The 15,519-nt window shown below is 37.1% G+C and overlaps 1 protein-coding gene across 3 annotated transcripts; it reads left to right on the top strand.

The window, feature by feature from the left end:
• The first annotated feature begins 1,039 nt into the window (after positions 1-1,039).
• Positions 1,040-13,051, top strand: LOC589352. 3 transcript variants are annotated; one of them, XM_011670245.2, is made up of 10 exons: positions 1,040-1,207; positions 4,966-5,093; positions 5,335-5,383; positions 5,689-5,770; positions 7,411-7,550; positions 7,905-7,981; positions 8,732-9,104; positions 10,243-10,342; positions 11,677-11,845; positions 12,728-13,051. In XM_011670245.2, exons 2-10 carry the CDS (start codon positions 4,990-4,992, stop codon positions 12,867-12,869), a joined length of 1,236 nt encoding a protein of 411 aa, XP_011668547.2. In that variant the 5' UTR covers positions 1,040-1,207; positions 4,966-4,989; the 3' UTR covers positions 12,870-13,051. The 3 variants fall into 3 exon arrangements, with proteins under 3 accessions (XP_011668547.2, XP_011668546.2, XP_800553.4); XM_011670244.2 differs by having other exon boundaries at positions 4,958-5,093; XM_795460.5 differs by having other exon boundaries at positions 4,958-5,093; positions 12,723-12,880.
• The last annotated feature ends 2,468 nt before the right edge of the window (positions 13,052-15,519 follow it).

Raw genomic sequence — 15,519 nt, 5'->3', positions numbered from 1 at the left:
TTGATAATTTTCCTTTCCACTGCCAATTGATAAGTGTCCCCTTTTACCTGTCGCTTTAGGTTTGACTAGACAATGGGTTTTCAAACTCAAGGCAACTGCTTATAGGAAAGGCCTTGTTTAAAATCCCATCAGGATTTATTATTTTCAATTCAATTCAATTCATTTATGCTCACCTCACTTCAGACCATCACTCACATCTGCAAAGTATGGTCTGAAGATATTAAATAAAATTGTATATTTTTTAAGACTACAGTTTGTAGATACCTTCCTAAAAGTACCCTTTTTTGTTGGTGCCCCCCTCCCCCCGCCCATCTTTGGATGACGGTCCGCCGCCCCGGAAGTTGACCTTTAAATGATTTTTTTTTAATACAACGCAACTCAAATATCAAAAGAAATTTGATTTTCATATTCTCATTTCAAGGACAATGACACAAATTGTATCTTTTAACTTTTCAAAAAATAGAAGATATTTCAAAGATATCAACATTAAAGCTTGCGATCCTTTTTTTATAAACACATCGACGACACGGGTTGACAATAAACTTGGGTGGCATTCGCATCTCTCTCTCATTTTCTCTCCCTCTTCTTTTTAGTTTTAGTCTACACTGTCTCCATATCTCACACTCTTTCCTCCCCCCCCCCTCTTTCTCTTGTTTAACCTATGTGCCTTGGGGCCGCGTACCCCTTTTACCCCTCCCTCACCCGATCATGCCATGGTATTGGTTATTGAAGTTGGAAGCTTCCAAACATAGCCTTTTTTTTTTTGCTCCCGAAAATTAGAAAATCGCGCCGGCCGATAATTCGCTCAATTGGGGGGGGGGGGGGGGGTGAGCGCCAGGGGGGGGGGGACACTCCAAAAAAGGGTAAAATTATCGGGTTTTTTAAACGTTTTTTTTATGAAGACTATAACTGATTTTCTTATAAAATTGAAGATATTTATGGCGTATATATTCAATACTGAATGAACGTCATAAAACATTTACCAACAACAACAAAAATATTATTTGTTCTTAGTGTGAACACTCCCCGCGAATATTACAGCACATATGCGCCATCTCACGTTGGAACCTGGTCAAGCGGGAAAAACTGAAAAATTGTAATGTCAAAATCTAGCTTGTTTTTTTTTATTTTTGGACCTGAAATTCGTTCGTTAAGACAGCTCGACTACCCAAGGGAGGTCACGAAAATTGAGAACCGGGAAAACTAGGTAAGAAACTTTCCAAAATGCAATACACTGAGCTAATGGTTCGTTGATGGTTCATAAAATTTTGTTCAGGAACACTGGCAGGTGATCCCAGGCGACGGACGGCTATGATTCGGGCCAGCAAGTGCGGAGCGCTGCCAGCTCTCGGGCCGATGCGACGGCTGTGGGCTGGGCGCAGGCTGCAGGTTTGCGGATGTGCCTCTGGCCACACATAGGAGCATCACTATCCTGGCTGTGTAGTAAAAGCTGTGCTTTTGATTCTCAACATTTCAAACACCACTGTACAAAACTCAAGTACTCAACTGATTTCACTCAAAATCGGTATTTAGTGATACTGATAATCGATGACACCTAAATAGAAATCTAGCAGTAGGTCTAGATCTATCTAGATCTAACTTTGTTAGACCTAAAGTTAGAGTCTAAAATACATTTTTTTTAACTTAGAACTCGAACTTAGACCCTAGACCCTCTACTTTAAATTTAGATCTAGAGTCTACATCTACTACTGATGTTAAAAAGAATAATTTAAAAATTCAAATTGTATGGCGGTGTGACCAAAGTTCGCGCGTGACCAAAGTTCGCTTTCTCAAAAAATCGGTAAGATTTCGAAAATCTGATATCACCAATGGAAAGAGGGTCTTAAAATTACCCAGAAACGAAATTTTCTTTAGAATTGGTTGCGAAATTGTGAAAATATTGACAAAAGATCGGCAAATTTTGCAGTTATTTGCGTCCGTTCCGAAAAATTATCAACTTATCGATAAGGGTCTGGAAATCTTCATTTTGAGATCAGAAATCCTGAAAATTGTAAGTAAAGAGTGGTACGAACTGATTGTACGATATCTTGCCTTGCAAATTATGATATTACCTTATTTTTGATGGATCGCATTTTTTGATAAATCAACTGTAAACCACCGTGCGTGAAGTTAGGTCTCATTGTTTTTATGACTTTTTTAGATGCAGCGCGCGCGCACGATCGGACATCGAATTTTTAGATCGCGATATCTCCGAAATCCTTCGACGGTAAATTTTTCTAGTTGAACCAATCTGTAGTAAAAAACTTTGCCGTCCATTTGGTAATAATTGAAAAGAATAAAGTTGTGTAGAATGTGAGAAATCATAGATCGAATATCACATTTTGTAATATGTTCTAAAATGTCCGCGAACTTTGGTCACCCCTTCATAAGTCTCGTGTCAACAGTAGGGGCGCTGGTCCGAGAATGAGGATCGTCTTCATAAACGAGGATCGTCTTTGTAAACGCAGACTGATGCGTCCTCTAAAATGAGGATCATCTGCATTTTTGCAGACGTCTCATATTTTTGATCGGCGCATTGGCGATGCAAAAAACGGATTGCTCAATGATTTTCTTGATGCATTGATACATTGACTTTGTACAGAGACTTTCACATTATGAGTAATAAATCCTTGGGAAGACGGTGAACTAGGGTTATTTTCCCCTGGGGAATCCATTTTTGGGATCGCCAACAGGCTGTTTGGTAACCCGAAACCCGCAGAGTGCCTATGAAAAAAAACGTCCGCGAAAATGCAGACGGTCCTTATTTTCGAGGACGCATTTTGTCTGCGTTTATGAAGATATCCTCATTTATGAGGATTATCCTCGTTCTCAGACCAGCGCCCCTACTGGTCAAACTTTGCATACAGCTGCATCGACATGATTGTGTACAGTCTATGCTATATTATGCGGTGTGTGTATTTGTGTATAGGTCTAATAATACCTGCCTCACAGCAAGCATGCAGTGCTAGACTCGAGGTCAATACGCATTAGCATTGACTCTCTATGCTTTGCTGCATGATAAGCATGGGTATGAGATTGGGAAATTCAAACGTTTGGAGGTCAATTGTATGTTGAAATTTTAAACCTTGTACGGTATGTCTGCAAAGGTTTTCACAGTCATTAGTAATACTTCTAGGATTTAGACCTAGAAAATCTAGACTACTGGTAGACTAGACTATGTATGTAGGAATATTTGGCTTTATATACCTCACTTAAGAAATCCAGCCATCTGATTGGTCGAATTGCATTCATAAACTTCAACTGTTCCTGTAAAATTCCCGGTAACCATGCATAAAACATTTAATATTTTTAATAACCATGGTTATTAAAAAAATAGGTCAGCCTCCATGGTTACCCCATAGGTTTACATGTTAAAAAATGGTTTGAGCGATCGAGGATACCGTATGTGTGCGAAGGATTGGTCGGTAATTTCAATACAATTGAATCTCGATCGATCTTACCGACAATTTTATCTTGCATTGTTGACATGAAGACGAAAATAAACTTCCAAAAACAAAAAAACAACATCTGCCGATAGATCTTGATCTAAGTTCGTGCCAATATGCATTGCAAAAGTAAAAGAAGGGTGCTTTTGCGAAGCATTCATCACGCCGAAGCCGGTTTCAATCCATTTTAATGTATATATTGTACAAAACTGCCAAGCATGTGAACAGCGCGCGATGGCCGAGTGGTGTAAGGCGTTGGTGTAAGATTCATCACTCATTATACGCAAGAGTTCGACTCTCACCTTCGACAAAAAAAAAAAGGATTTTTTATTTTTTATTTTTTAGTCTATTTTTTTTCGGCATATAAAAGTATTAATGACTGCTTTAATATTCGAGAAATAGTTGTTTTCATACGCTCTCGGGAAGGTTACAATTGGGCTATTCCCCTCGGCAAGCCTCGGGGAATAGCACAATTCTAACCTTCCCTTGAGCGTAATAAAACAACTATTTCTCTCAAAGCAGTCATTAATACTATACTAGCACTGCACTACGTGTTAATGGGCAGTATTTGAATACATGAATAGTCAATACACTCACAACACACAAATGCACACAATCATGCCGATGCGGCTGATCGGCAAGTTTGACTGTAGACTCACAATTTGAATTTGAATTTTTCTTTCTAACATTGGAAAGTTGAAAAAAAATTGTATTTTACTGCTATTTAGGTGTCATCAATGGTCACTAAAGTACCGATTTTTAGTGAAATTAGTTGAGTTTTGTACAGTGGTGTTTGAAATGTTGAAAATCAATAGCACAGCTTTTAATATACATGTGTGTATCATACCAGGAGCGTACTTGAAGTACTTGAATTGCTTGTACAGTACACTGTGCAAGAGATTCCCTTTAAGATAAGTACAGAAGATAGACCTCAAGGACCCTCTGAAATGCTGAAAAGAAATATTCCAGACTAGATATTAGAAAATACTTTTTTAGCGATAGAGTTGTGGAGCTGTGGAACGTTCTCTGAGAAAAGGTGGTGTGAGGCTGTGAACTGGGTCGGTCACCTCTTTTAAGAATACCCGGTAGGCTTGATAGTCATTGGTCAAAGAATCCAAGCCTTCTGTATAAGCCGGTCTAGGCGTACTGTAGTCCTAGATCGATGAACAGGCTTAGACCTACAACATCATGTAAAGTAAAGTAAAGAATGAACAATGGAGGTACTCTTTTACCTCATAATCCAGCCGCCCAGAGAGTATGCACGTTCCGCTAGCTATAACTATAAGTGAATTGTGCAAACTGCTTGGCTGCTGGAGTGGGGATATTGAAATTAAACTAATGCACCTGTATTACATAACTTGCTACCCTGGTTAGTTTGTTTACAGTACACATCGGAAAAGAAAATTGCCTGAACTTGAATAAGATTCTTCCCTAGTAAGAGGCACATATTCAGCAGCAGTGCCAGTTCAGCACCTGATGTTTTTGTGTGTGTTGTCTTCTTTATTCTGTAGACATCCAGGTTTTAAGAATAGCCAGCCAAAAGATGTCTCTGACAAAATTTACCCTACCTGGAAAGGACTGCCGTTGCATCGTGTACGAGGGCAAAGTGTGCAAGATCAAGACTTTGATGCCACCCCTCACAGATGGGTGAGTATAGGCTTTAAGATGTAGTACCTAGACATGTAGGTGCAAGCAATGTTTAGATTACTAAATGTACTTAAAGACACTTATTTTTATTCTCTCTGTTTACCTGTCTTTAACTTTAAAAAATATTTTCTGAAGGAGGAATGAGCAGGGGACATATTTGCTCTTGGTAGCTTCATAATGGCTCTGTGATATTTAAGGAGGGTGCTATTTTATTATATCTCTATAATAATTTTCTTTTCAGGACCATCGGTGACTACATTGATAACAAAACTCTCCAAGAAGAACTTGAGGTTAGTATACTATGTTTTGGTTAATTTTGAGTCTGAGTAACTATTTATAGAAATTATTGATAATTTTGATCTTTAAAGCTGGGTCACTTTAGCAGCAATGATAGGTCAAAACAAAATTCAAATTCAATGGGTTTATGCCATGTTCTATTTCATGCATGTATATTTTATCTTGAAAATAATTTACCTTTTTCTTTGTTTTTCAGTTATGATACTGAGCAGGCATTTGATCCTTGGTTCAGTTTAAGAGTACAATCTTATGTAATTATCTCATCTGTACACATCCTTTTTTTCACATGTATCTACAGGACATTATCAGGGCTGTCTTGCGCATCCCCCACAGTGTGGACCCAGTAACGTTGAGGACAGAACACTTGTTTGTACAGCCAGGTAAGACCTCTAGGTGTGCCATGACACTATTAATGCCATTTCAAGTATATAGTAGTCCAGGGGAGTGTTTCACAAAGGCTAAGATTAACTTTAAGTGGGACTTAACTATGGCAAGCCATTAATGCCGCTGGTTGCTCTCACCATTATGATCTTTAGATAATATTTTTTCCTTCTGTAATGAATTATCAAAAAATGTAGATTTGTGACCATGATTTGTATGTCCCTTGAGAGACCAATGCCTGTAAATGGTGAGAGCAAACAGTGGCATGAACGGCCTGCAATAGTTAAGTCCAGCTTAAAGTCAATCTTAATCTTTGTGAAATACCCCCCAGCATTGCATCGTTTGTGGTTATAGTCTCGCCGTGGCACTAACATCCTTCGGCAAGACAGTAATCTACATTTGCCACTCTCCACCCAGGTGTTAAATGGGTATCCGGTAGGATACAAACATTAATGTGGTTGGATTGGTATGCGTGTGCTTGTAAAATGGCGTCTGGCCAGATTACTCCCCATGGAGCAGAACTGTACACTAAAGTGCGGATTAGCAGAATCCAATGTCCACCGTAATAATAATTACAATTTAAAATTTTAAAGCGCTTAGAAACGTAGTCAGAAGCATTATTAATGTGTTTATTATTTCAATTATCAAAGTTGGATACAATTTAATTTGAAGCATGCATGCATGTCTTTTTTTCTTGCTCAGTCATTATTTCTCCATTCATCAATCTTTCTTTCTTTCTTGTGTCTCTTTGGCTTGTTGTCATGTAATCTGCATCAGTTAGAAACACAATTATTCAATACAGCATTAGCATAAAAAAAGGAGTAAGTATATTCTACATAAAAAGAAAAAGTAATATCATATTCATAACTAAGAATAGCATATCACTGCAAGGAAGACATTAAGTTTTATCACACTGTGGGTTAGTGTTTAAGACAAGTTGTGTAGATATTCTTGTTTTTTAATTAAAGGTATTACAAAGTTTTGGGAAATTTTGAAAAATGGGTGGATAGTGATCCTTTATATATTTGGATGCCCATGTGGATGTATTAAAAGCACTAGAAATTTTAGCCCCTAAAACACTTCTGCTTTCGAGAAAAATTGAATATAAAGATTTACCGGTGCTCCCGGTAAATTTTGATAAATTTCAAATGGCTCCTACGGCCGTACTATGGTAGATGCGACCATGGAAATCTCAGAATAGGTAGTTGTGGTATACAATTAGCGAACGGGAATAGCTAATTGGTCGATATTGGTCAAGAATCATTGTTTTATAGCTGAATTAATATCTTGACATTGAGAGGGAGCTATACAACATAAACTGATTATTATTTATAATTTCATAACTTAAGACTCGATTTTGACCGCGACAACGATCACTGAATATTGTAGGGTCGCATATGCTTCTAATATGTTCATTTGAACCAAATTCATGACCCCATGCCAAAACTTTGTATTACCTTTAAAGAAAGCATTGTAGGTAAATACTCCCCCCCCCCCCCAAAAAAAAATAAATAAATAAATAAATAAATAAATTTAAAAAAAAAAAAAAAATACATATTGCACTTTCATTTTCATCCTATTGCAGAGGCATGATTTCTCTAATTTCTAATGATTTCACTGTTTCTTTTCACATCTGCAGAGAAAAAAGAATGGAACCTACCTCACAAAGTTGAATTCAAACAACCTGGTCAGACACTCATTGCTCTTCCTTACACGTATGTCCTTAATCTTCAACTTTATGCTGCTAAAAAGGAAACCCTTGAGGAACCACAGATTCAGGTATGGACCAAGCATGTTCTTTGTCTATCTATAATTTGGCAGCCAAACACAGAAATGCATAAATGGGACTAGTATTAATAATTATGATTCACACTGGTTATCATAGGAACATACTGTTATTGAGGAGGGTCCTTTTCATGTAATGTTTCTCAGAATAGAAATGATTGTCTCCAAATAGAAGGGGAAAGGGTAAACGACCTGTGCTCCATGATGCTGCAGAATGTTTCATGATCAATGAATAATTAAACGAAACTGTCTTGTAGATTGAAATATTTAAAAATTCAAATATACTGCATCAGGTTTTTAAAAGCCATGTATCTAATATATATTTATGCTTTTCCATCTTATACACAGGAAGAGGACATGGAATCAAACAAGAGGAAAGCTGAACGATCGTCATCGCCATCTAAATCAACTGAACAAAGCAAAAGGTACAATAGGAACTAGAAAACAAATAGATCTGGTTTTCAAGTGTCCTGATCTTCTCAAATTCTCTTACAATCTTTTATTTTGTTTAACCCCTCCCTGATTTCTCTCATTCCCATAGGCTTATCACAGCCTTTTATTACAGGTTTAGAATTTTTTTATTTGTGAGACCACTCGTTACTAAAAGAAATGCTAGCAACAAGTTGTTCATTATACAGTTAACTTGCGGTTACACCATGTGAGAGAGAGGAAGGATTGAGGAATCCTGAAAAGGACTCTTGGTAGTCTTTCTTGGGGGTGTATAGTCCTGAAAAGGACTGTTGGTGTAGTTTTGAAAAAGACTGTTGGTTATCTTTCTTAGCTTATAGCTCTAAGGAGAACTATAGCGCCGATTGGAGAGGATGGGTGACGGGAGTGGCTCTTGTTCATTATCTTGTCAGTAGTCAGATGATGACATTTCATTCAACGTGTAAAACTGTCATCGAATTTGAAGTACATCCAAACCTGTCCTAGCCTACCGGTAGTTTCTTGTCGTGTTTCTGTTAGGCCAACTGTCTCATAGGGGTCATTTATATTGTCTCTCTTCAGGATTTTTTTTTTTTAGAAGCCGAATAAAAATTGCTACCTGGCTACAATGGCCACTTTTTTATTTCCCCTGAATGACAGGTTTGAATTTACAGTGTAAAGATGTAACTAGCATTATAATTAATTGATGTTTAGAATAATAATCTCTTTTTTTTTCCTAACTGTTATAGACCAAAGAGGAAACTCATTCAAGAGGGACCCATATCGAGCTCCTCTTCTCCCCGACGCTCAAACCGGCGCATGGCACCATCACGCGGCTCTGCTTCCAGCTCCAACAAGCCAGGCTACATCCTGAGGAAGCGTGCCCTGAGGGTCACCACCAGCAACAACACGAGCAACAACAGCAACATGTTGCAGAGAGGAGGTAGCCACACAATCCCACCAGATGATAAACGATTAGATGAAGCAGGGATGTTAGATGGTTGGGATGAACAGACAGGTAGAAGGAATAGGGATCGGATAGATATAGAGAGACAGAAGAGGGAACGTTCACCTGAGTTAGAGTCGGGATTTAGTAGGCTGGTGCAAGGGAAGGCTGCCGTGGTAGGTTGTACTGTCAACAAGTCCAGAAAAAAAAAGTTGTTTTGATGAGTTTGATTTTAAAGTTTATCGTTTGGATTTTTAAATTTTTATAATTGCTATGGAATTGAAAAGTAAGTGGATGTGTTGGAGTTGACTTCTGTTGTAACTGCAGTGTTAGGATGTGTTGACAACAGTTCCATATATTAATTTTTTTGTTAATTTTGATTTTTAAATTCCGGTTGGTTTAATTGGTAGTTTTGATAAAGATATGCAGAAAGGGGTGGGATGCAATGGAAATGAATTGTGTTCAAGCAGCAGCGGTAGTTTACCGTTCCTATAATCATGTTATGTGGGTCCCACTTGAACTAGTTCGTTTTCATTAGTTGCAGTAATAGGTTTATTTTGGTAAGTTTTAAAGTTGTACAGATTTGAGGAGATTTGAGGAGGCATATAGAGGAAGAGAAGAATGGTGGGGGAGGAAGACATGTTTTCTAGGAAAAGGGGATGGGTATGGTGCAAACGCAAGAAACCCTCTGCTTAGAGGAAAAGGGGTGTAACTCATATCCCGGTACACAAGTTTATGCCTTTCTGGCTCTCAGATTAAGTTTGATTTTACTCTGAAATTTTTTTGCAGAATTTTACTTATACTCAGTTCATTGCAGAAATACTAGAATCTCAACAGTTCTGAGAAATAAAGTTTTCTTAATCCAGTTGTTTTATAACACTTGTTAGTTTAACTTTTTTTTTGGTTTTTTTTTTGTTTATTTATTTTTTATCGTTGAATTAGTGGTTGTGTTTTCTTGTTTTTCTTGGTTCAGAAAATGTGTACATTTGTAGGTATTCTTTTCTCTGTGTTGAATATTTAGTGTTGGTTTCTCCTTTTCACTACCAGTATCATACATAATGAGGACTAAACCTGTAGGTTTTCATAACAGCAAACTGTAATATTCATTGACAACTTAACAATGTTTTGTATCAAGTTCAGGAATTGTTGTTTCTATTAGATTGTTGTTCCATGTCTGCCTAGTACATGCATCATACTCTGATTAAAGGCAATGAGTATGTTTCTCTACATAATCATTGAATGAATGCAACACACAATGAATTTGCATTCACATACATGCATTTGTTTACTTTTTCTTTCCATGTGACTTTGAAGGGTCCAGAAAGATTTCCAAGGGCAAATGAATCTGCGGATAGGGATCAGAGCCATGTTGAATGCACTGGAGACCAGGGGCCTATGCCTGCCAGGCCATCGGGTGAGTTTATACGTACATGTTTGTGTGTTTGTTTGTTTGTTTTTGTTTTTTTATTTTGCTGATTTTTCTTTTTTACATATACAACACAAATTTGAAGATGGAGTATTAACTACTCTAAAGTTTTGATCTGGAAAATGTTTGATTTTTTTTTTCTTCCTTCCTTTCAATGTTTAACATGTTAACTAATTTCTATTCACTGTTCAATGCACATCTATAAATTATTAAAAAATTGCATTGTACATTGTGTATGATCCATAATCTATTCGGGACAATTATCAGAGTATGAACAGAAGATTAAAAGAGTTGATATATGTAGCAAGGAGATGAATAAGAAGTGTTTACAAAAAGTAGTGCTCAGACTATTTCCTATAATCCTGGCCCAGATGCTAAATGTAACGTAAATGTAACGTAAATGTAACTTAACTTGCAACTCAAGTTTAACCCGATATCATTGATGAAATGAAGAGTGGAGCAAGTGTTGATCACCTAAAGGCTCATTCAGATAAGACATGACGTAAAGTTTAAAGATAAACTTTAGTACTGGTAATGCGATTGCATTGTGTAAGAAAAGGTGTGGAAAGGAACAGAAACAGTTGATCATGTAGCCTGTAAGTATTGGTGTGCACTGCAAGGTTCTGGAGTCATCAAAATCATAATAAATTTGACCGAGTCTTGGTAAAGTAACAAGCACTGACACAGAAAGCTATATATGGGACAACACACATGGTGTCGGGGCTGGTACTACCTTGATTTCCTTGTCTTTCTATGCTCGTTACTCAGCCAGTATACATTTTCTTCCAAAATTGTTTGGCACATGTCATTTATTTGTAATCTTGAACATTCAGTGTAAGTTTCGTTTGATTCTGTGAGAATTAATTTTCTTTTTTTTTACCAGAACTCAAGTTTATCTTTAATACCCTTCTAATGTCTGTATTTTATAATGCAGAGATCAGTGAATACATGCCAGCCATTTGTTGTGTGCAGTTGCCATTCATTTACAAAAATGGTGAGGGTTTTTTTTTTTGCAGCGATTTACCATGCCATAAACGAACAAGCCTTTAGGGAGCACTCAGGACTTTTTCAGATATGCGGCAAGCCACCGCAAATTTTTTTAATGTTTTTTTGTTTGTGTAAATGAATGGCAACAAAGATCCTAAGCTATGCATTATAATATGTAGGAATGTGAAGCGTTTAACATTTTACATCATCATAGAAACATCTGCCACAGTTTTGCCTCATCATAGTTGAGCAAGGCATAGGAGGTTACGTTTTCTTGCAAGATGAGTGCGATTTCCTCCAGTCACTCTTTTTCTTCTGACCTCTAACCTCTGTAGATGGAGGAGCAGCTAGGGTGGGTGTCCCAGGACATCCTGGGAGGGAGCGGGTGGAGCAACACGTCCTGCAGGAGCAGCTCAGGCTCCAGCAGATGGCCAGTCCAGTAGGGGATGCCAAAGCAGAGGAACAGCCCAATGACAGAGGAGGATTAATCCATAACATGTTTGAGTAAGTTGATGGAACAGTTGGGTGGTTCTGTCGAAGGGTACTGTTTTACAGAAAGACCCTGTCAGAGCCATTTATACACAGAGTTTGGCCAACTTGGTTTCAGTCGGTCACAACATGGTGTATATTCTTCTATTTTTTGCTTGCCCAACAAAGCAGTAATCGCCATATTGTGCCCAACTCAAACTGAGTTGGCCAAACTCTTCTAATCGACTACTCTAAAGAGATTGTTATGTACCTTGTACCATTTAATAATTTCACTAGTTGTTTCATTTCTCAAAACAGTATGTTTATCATGATTTTGATTTGACCAGAAAGCTCTCTGCCCTCTCTTTTTAGTCAGGTGGCTTAGCAAAATTATCATTACACGGTGGACAAAAGCGCCATTTTTGGTACAGGGCTTCCTCCCCCCCCCCCCTAATAATATATAAGGTAAAACAAAAAAACAGGACCTACTAAACGATGTTAGGGTTGGAGCCCCCAACAAAACATTTATATAGGTGTGTTTTAGGGGTGGGGGCGTCATACCAGAGCCCCCGTGTTAGATATCATGACAGATCACATTGGTTTGCAGTTATTTTTGGTACAGGGCTCTAATCAACCTTTGGTAGAAGACCCTCCAGCACAATGTGCACTCCTTCCTCTCTTTTATGAGAAGTCTGCAACTCCTGCTATGATTGAGCATGGCATGGATGTCGAGAGCCAAGCTGTTGAATTTCTGAACCCAGGACAAATCCCAGTCACGACATTTGACCAGCCTCTGTTTGCCCTGGCAAAGTTTGAAGAATGCTAACTTATTAATTTTCCCATTTTTCTCTCTCTCTCTCTCTCTCTCTCTCTCTCTCTCTCTCTCTTTCTCTCTCGGTTTCTCTCTTTGCAGGGCAGTTGTGACGCCAGTGAAGAAGTTCTTCTTTCGAGACTGAAGAAAGACCAGGACATTTGTCCATTCAAGACTGGGGCTGCCATCCCCTCCGTTTTCCTCTCTCCTCTCCCAAAATTTCAGCTAGAAGGTCTTGCATTTATATGATTACCCAAAGAGAAATTTGTAGACAGAATATGCCGATCAAAAAAATGTATAAAGATTGACAAAAGAAAACTCTGCCACACTGGAAAGAAAAATACTTTAGTTTCATCTAGACCTTTTTTCCTGTCAAAAATTATTTATTCATGTAGTTATTATTTATATTAAAAGCATCAGTTACATAGCAAACATTTAGATTATAATTATTTTGTGGTTTTCTTTTTCTTTTACTTATACCTTATATAGAAACTATTAGACGCCTGACCAATTAGGTTCAAGGCTATTGATGCTTCTTTACTTTTAAACATTTGATAGAATTCTCTCATTTTGTTCTACGTAGCTGAATAAAAATGAAGTTTTCAGAATGAGGTACAGATTTTGAAAATCTTTGAGTGGGGGATTTTCTTTCCTCAGGGGCTAACTGCATCAAAAGATTCATGGCTGCATAAGGTCTTTTCAGGGGGGGTAGATATTTTTTAATTAGGCCCTGAGCTTTTAGCGAAATTTTTCTGGTATGTATCGATATTCTTATGTACCTTACTTTTATTCAGAATCAATGGCTTTTGTGATGGGGTAAAGATAATCCCAAATATCAAAGCCATTTGGTAACAGTGCAAATAGAATGAACAAAAAATGTTTTGTTTGTTTGAATCTACATGTGGTCTAGAATTTTTTTTAAGAGGCAAGTCAGAAAGTTGTAGAAAAGAAAACTGTGCTCAGTAAGTAGTATGCAAAAGCGAAATTTGATTTTTAGCAGTGGATGCATTCCTTCGTCAAGCTTTAGCAATGCTCCAGTGAAGCTACTCCCATAGTTATGACTTTCGGCATGACAACAATATGCCAAAGTCACCCTACGCAGAACTTCTCACAGGGCGGCAATGAGCAATGCTCTGACTTGTGTGTGTATATGATGTATATATGTCCAATAGAGCTTGTGAGTCATTGTGTTTGAGATTTCAATCACATATATGATTTTAAAAGAAGTGAAAGGCTTTGACATTTCAGTTTTTAGTCGTAAAAGTATAGTGTTTATATCTATGAACAGCAGGTGTGAGTTCAGCAAATATCATTTTAGATAACAAGCCAAGTTACCAACTGCCTTTAATATATTCTATTCCTTCTTTAAGTGGAACCTTGTTTTTACAAATTTGTTTCTCCTAAATAATCCTTGTTATATGGAATCCCTATGGTGTCGGGAATTCAAAGGGAAAAAATAGATGACAGAGAAGTTGGATACAAAAACCACCTTGTTTAAAACAAGATTGTGTTGTATCATTATTCATTGTAATGTGTTGTGTTTACATATGGCTTTCAATCAGTTGATTCTATAGTTCTCTCCTTTTCATCAAATTTTTACCAGTATTTACTACAGGAGTTAAAGAATCATGTTTTCATTATACTCTCTGATGAAGGTACCAAAAAGTGTATCTCGAACAATCAGACAGATGTCTCAGATAATGAACCTTTGAACCATGTATACCAGTTATTGGAGAAGTAATGAAAGACAAAACCATACAGCATGAGCTACTTTAGATTCAGTCTTAAATTGTTCAGTTGTGAATTACAAGATAAGATAAATGTTCACCATTATCTAGATTGAAGTTTCTTAATTGAATTTTCACATATGAAAGTTGTAACTTTCTTTAGCAAAGAAATGTCATCTCTATTTTGAGTTAAGTCAGGTACCAAATGTAAATATATCCCGACATGTAGATTGAAACGGACATCCATTTTCTTGCCAATACATGTATACTTATTTGTTATTTATGTTTGCAACTCAACATTTGCAAGTAAATGCTTTACTATGTTTCTATGATTGGGATATACATTAAAGCAAAATTTTCTTGAAAATTGAATTTGATGTGCACCACTCATTTTGTGTATAAAATGTAGGTATTAATTTACATTGTGATGTGTTACGTATTCAGCAGAGGAAAGATTCCCAATAATGGCGGACTTTGGTAACAGATGTGCATAAACCTGATATTGAAACAAATGTGTGTTTTTCTGGATGCATAGAGTTGGTCTGAGAACGATTGTGTTTATCTTTCTGCAGATATATAGCTGAGCTGATGACAAATTTGTACTTCGTATTTGTATTTTTTCTTTGTCTCATTGTTTATCTGGAATTTTTTTCTTCTTGGTACATCATGCTGATCTATGAATGAATATAATTTTGTTTTGTTTTGTTTTTTCTTGATGCATAAAGTTTGTCTGCGAACATGTGTTTTCTTTGTTGCACATGCATTGTAGTTGGTCTGCAAGCAAATGTTTTTCATGCTGCATATGGTTGGTGTGAAAACATGTTTGTCTTAGGGGTGTTTCATCAAGTCTTAAATTTGATCTTAAAATCGAAATCAATTTTAGTTGGTGAAACATGCCCCTGCGAGATGTACATGCAGTGTCTACATATGACAATTCCTTTTTTTTTTGTAAGTGTGTGCATATAGTTAGCCTGACACCATTATAAGTACATGTAATCAGTTATCTTTAGATAACATGGAAACCTATAGGAAGACAACATATGTTTGAGTTTACTTATCCAGCATGTCAAATCTATCTTCTTTAATTCTTTATTTATGCCACGTTGTATTTATTGTAAGAATGAACATACATTGGCGGGCAAGCAGAAGTGCGATGACTTGGGTAAAGTGCT

The sequence above is a fragment of the Strongylocentrotus purpuratus genome, unplaced genomic scaffold (assembly GCF_000002235.5).
Source record: "Strongylocentrotus purpuratus isolate Spur 01 unplaced genomic scaffold, Spur_5.0 spur5_contig_831, whole genome shotgun sequence".
In the NCBI taxonomy this organism is placed as follows: domain Eukaryota; kingdom Metazoa; phylum Echinodermata; class Echinoidea; order Camarodonta; family Strongylocentrotidae; genus Strongylocentrotus; species Strongylocentrotus purpuratus.
This window is presented reverse-complemented; position numbering and strand designations above follow the sequence as displayed.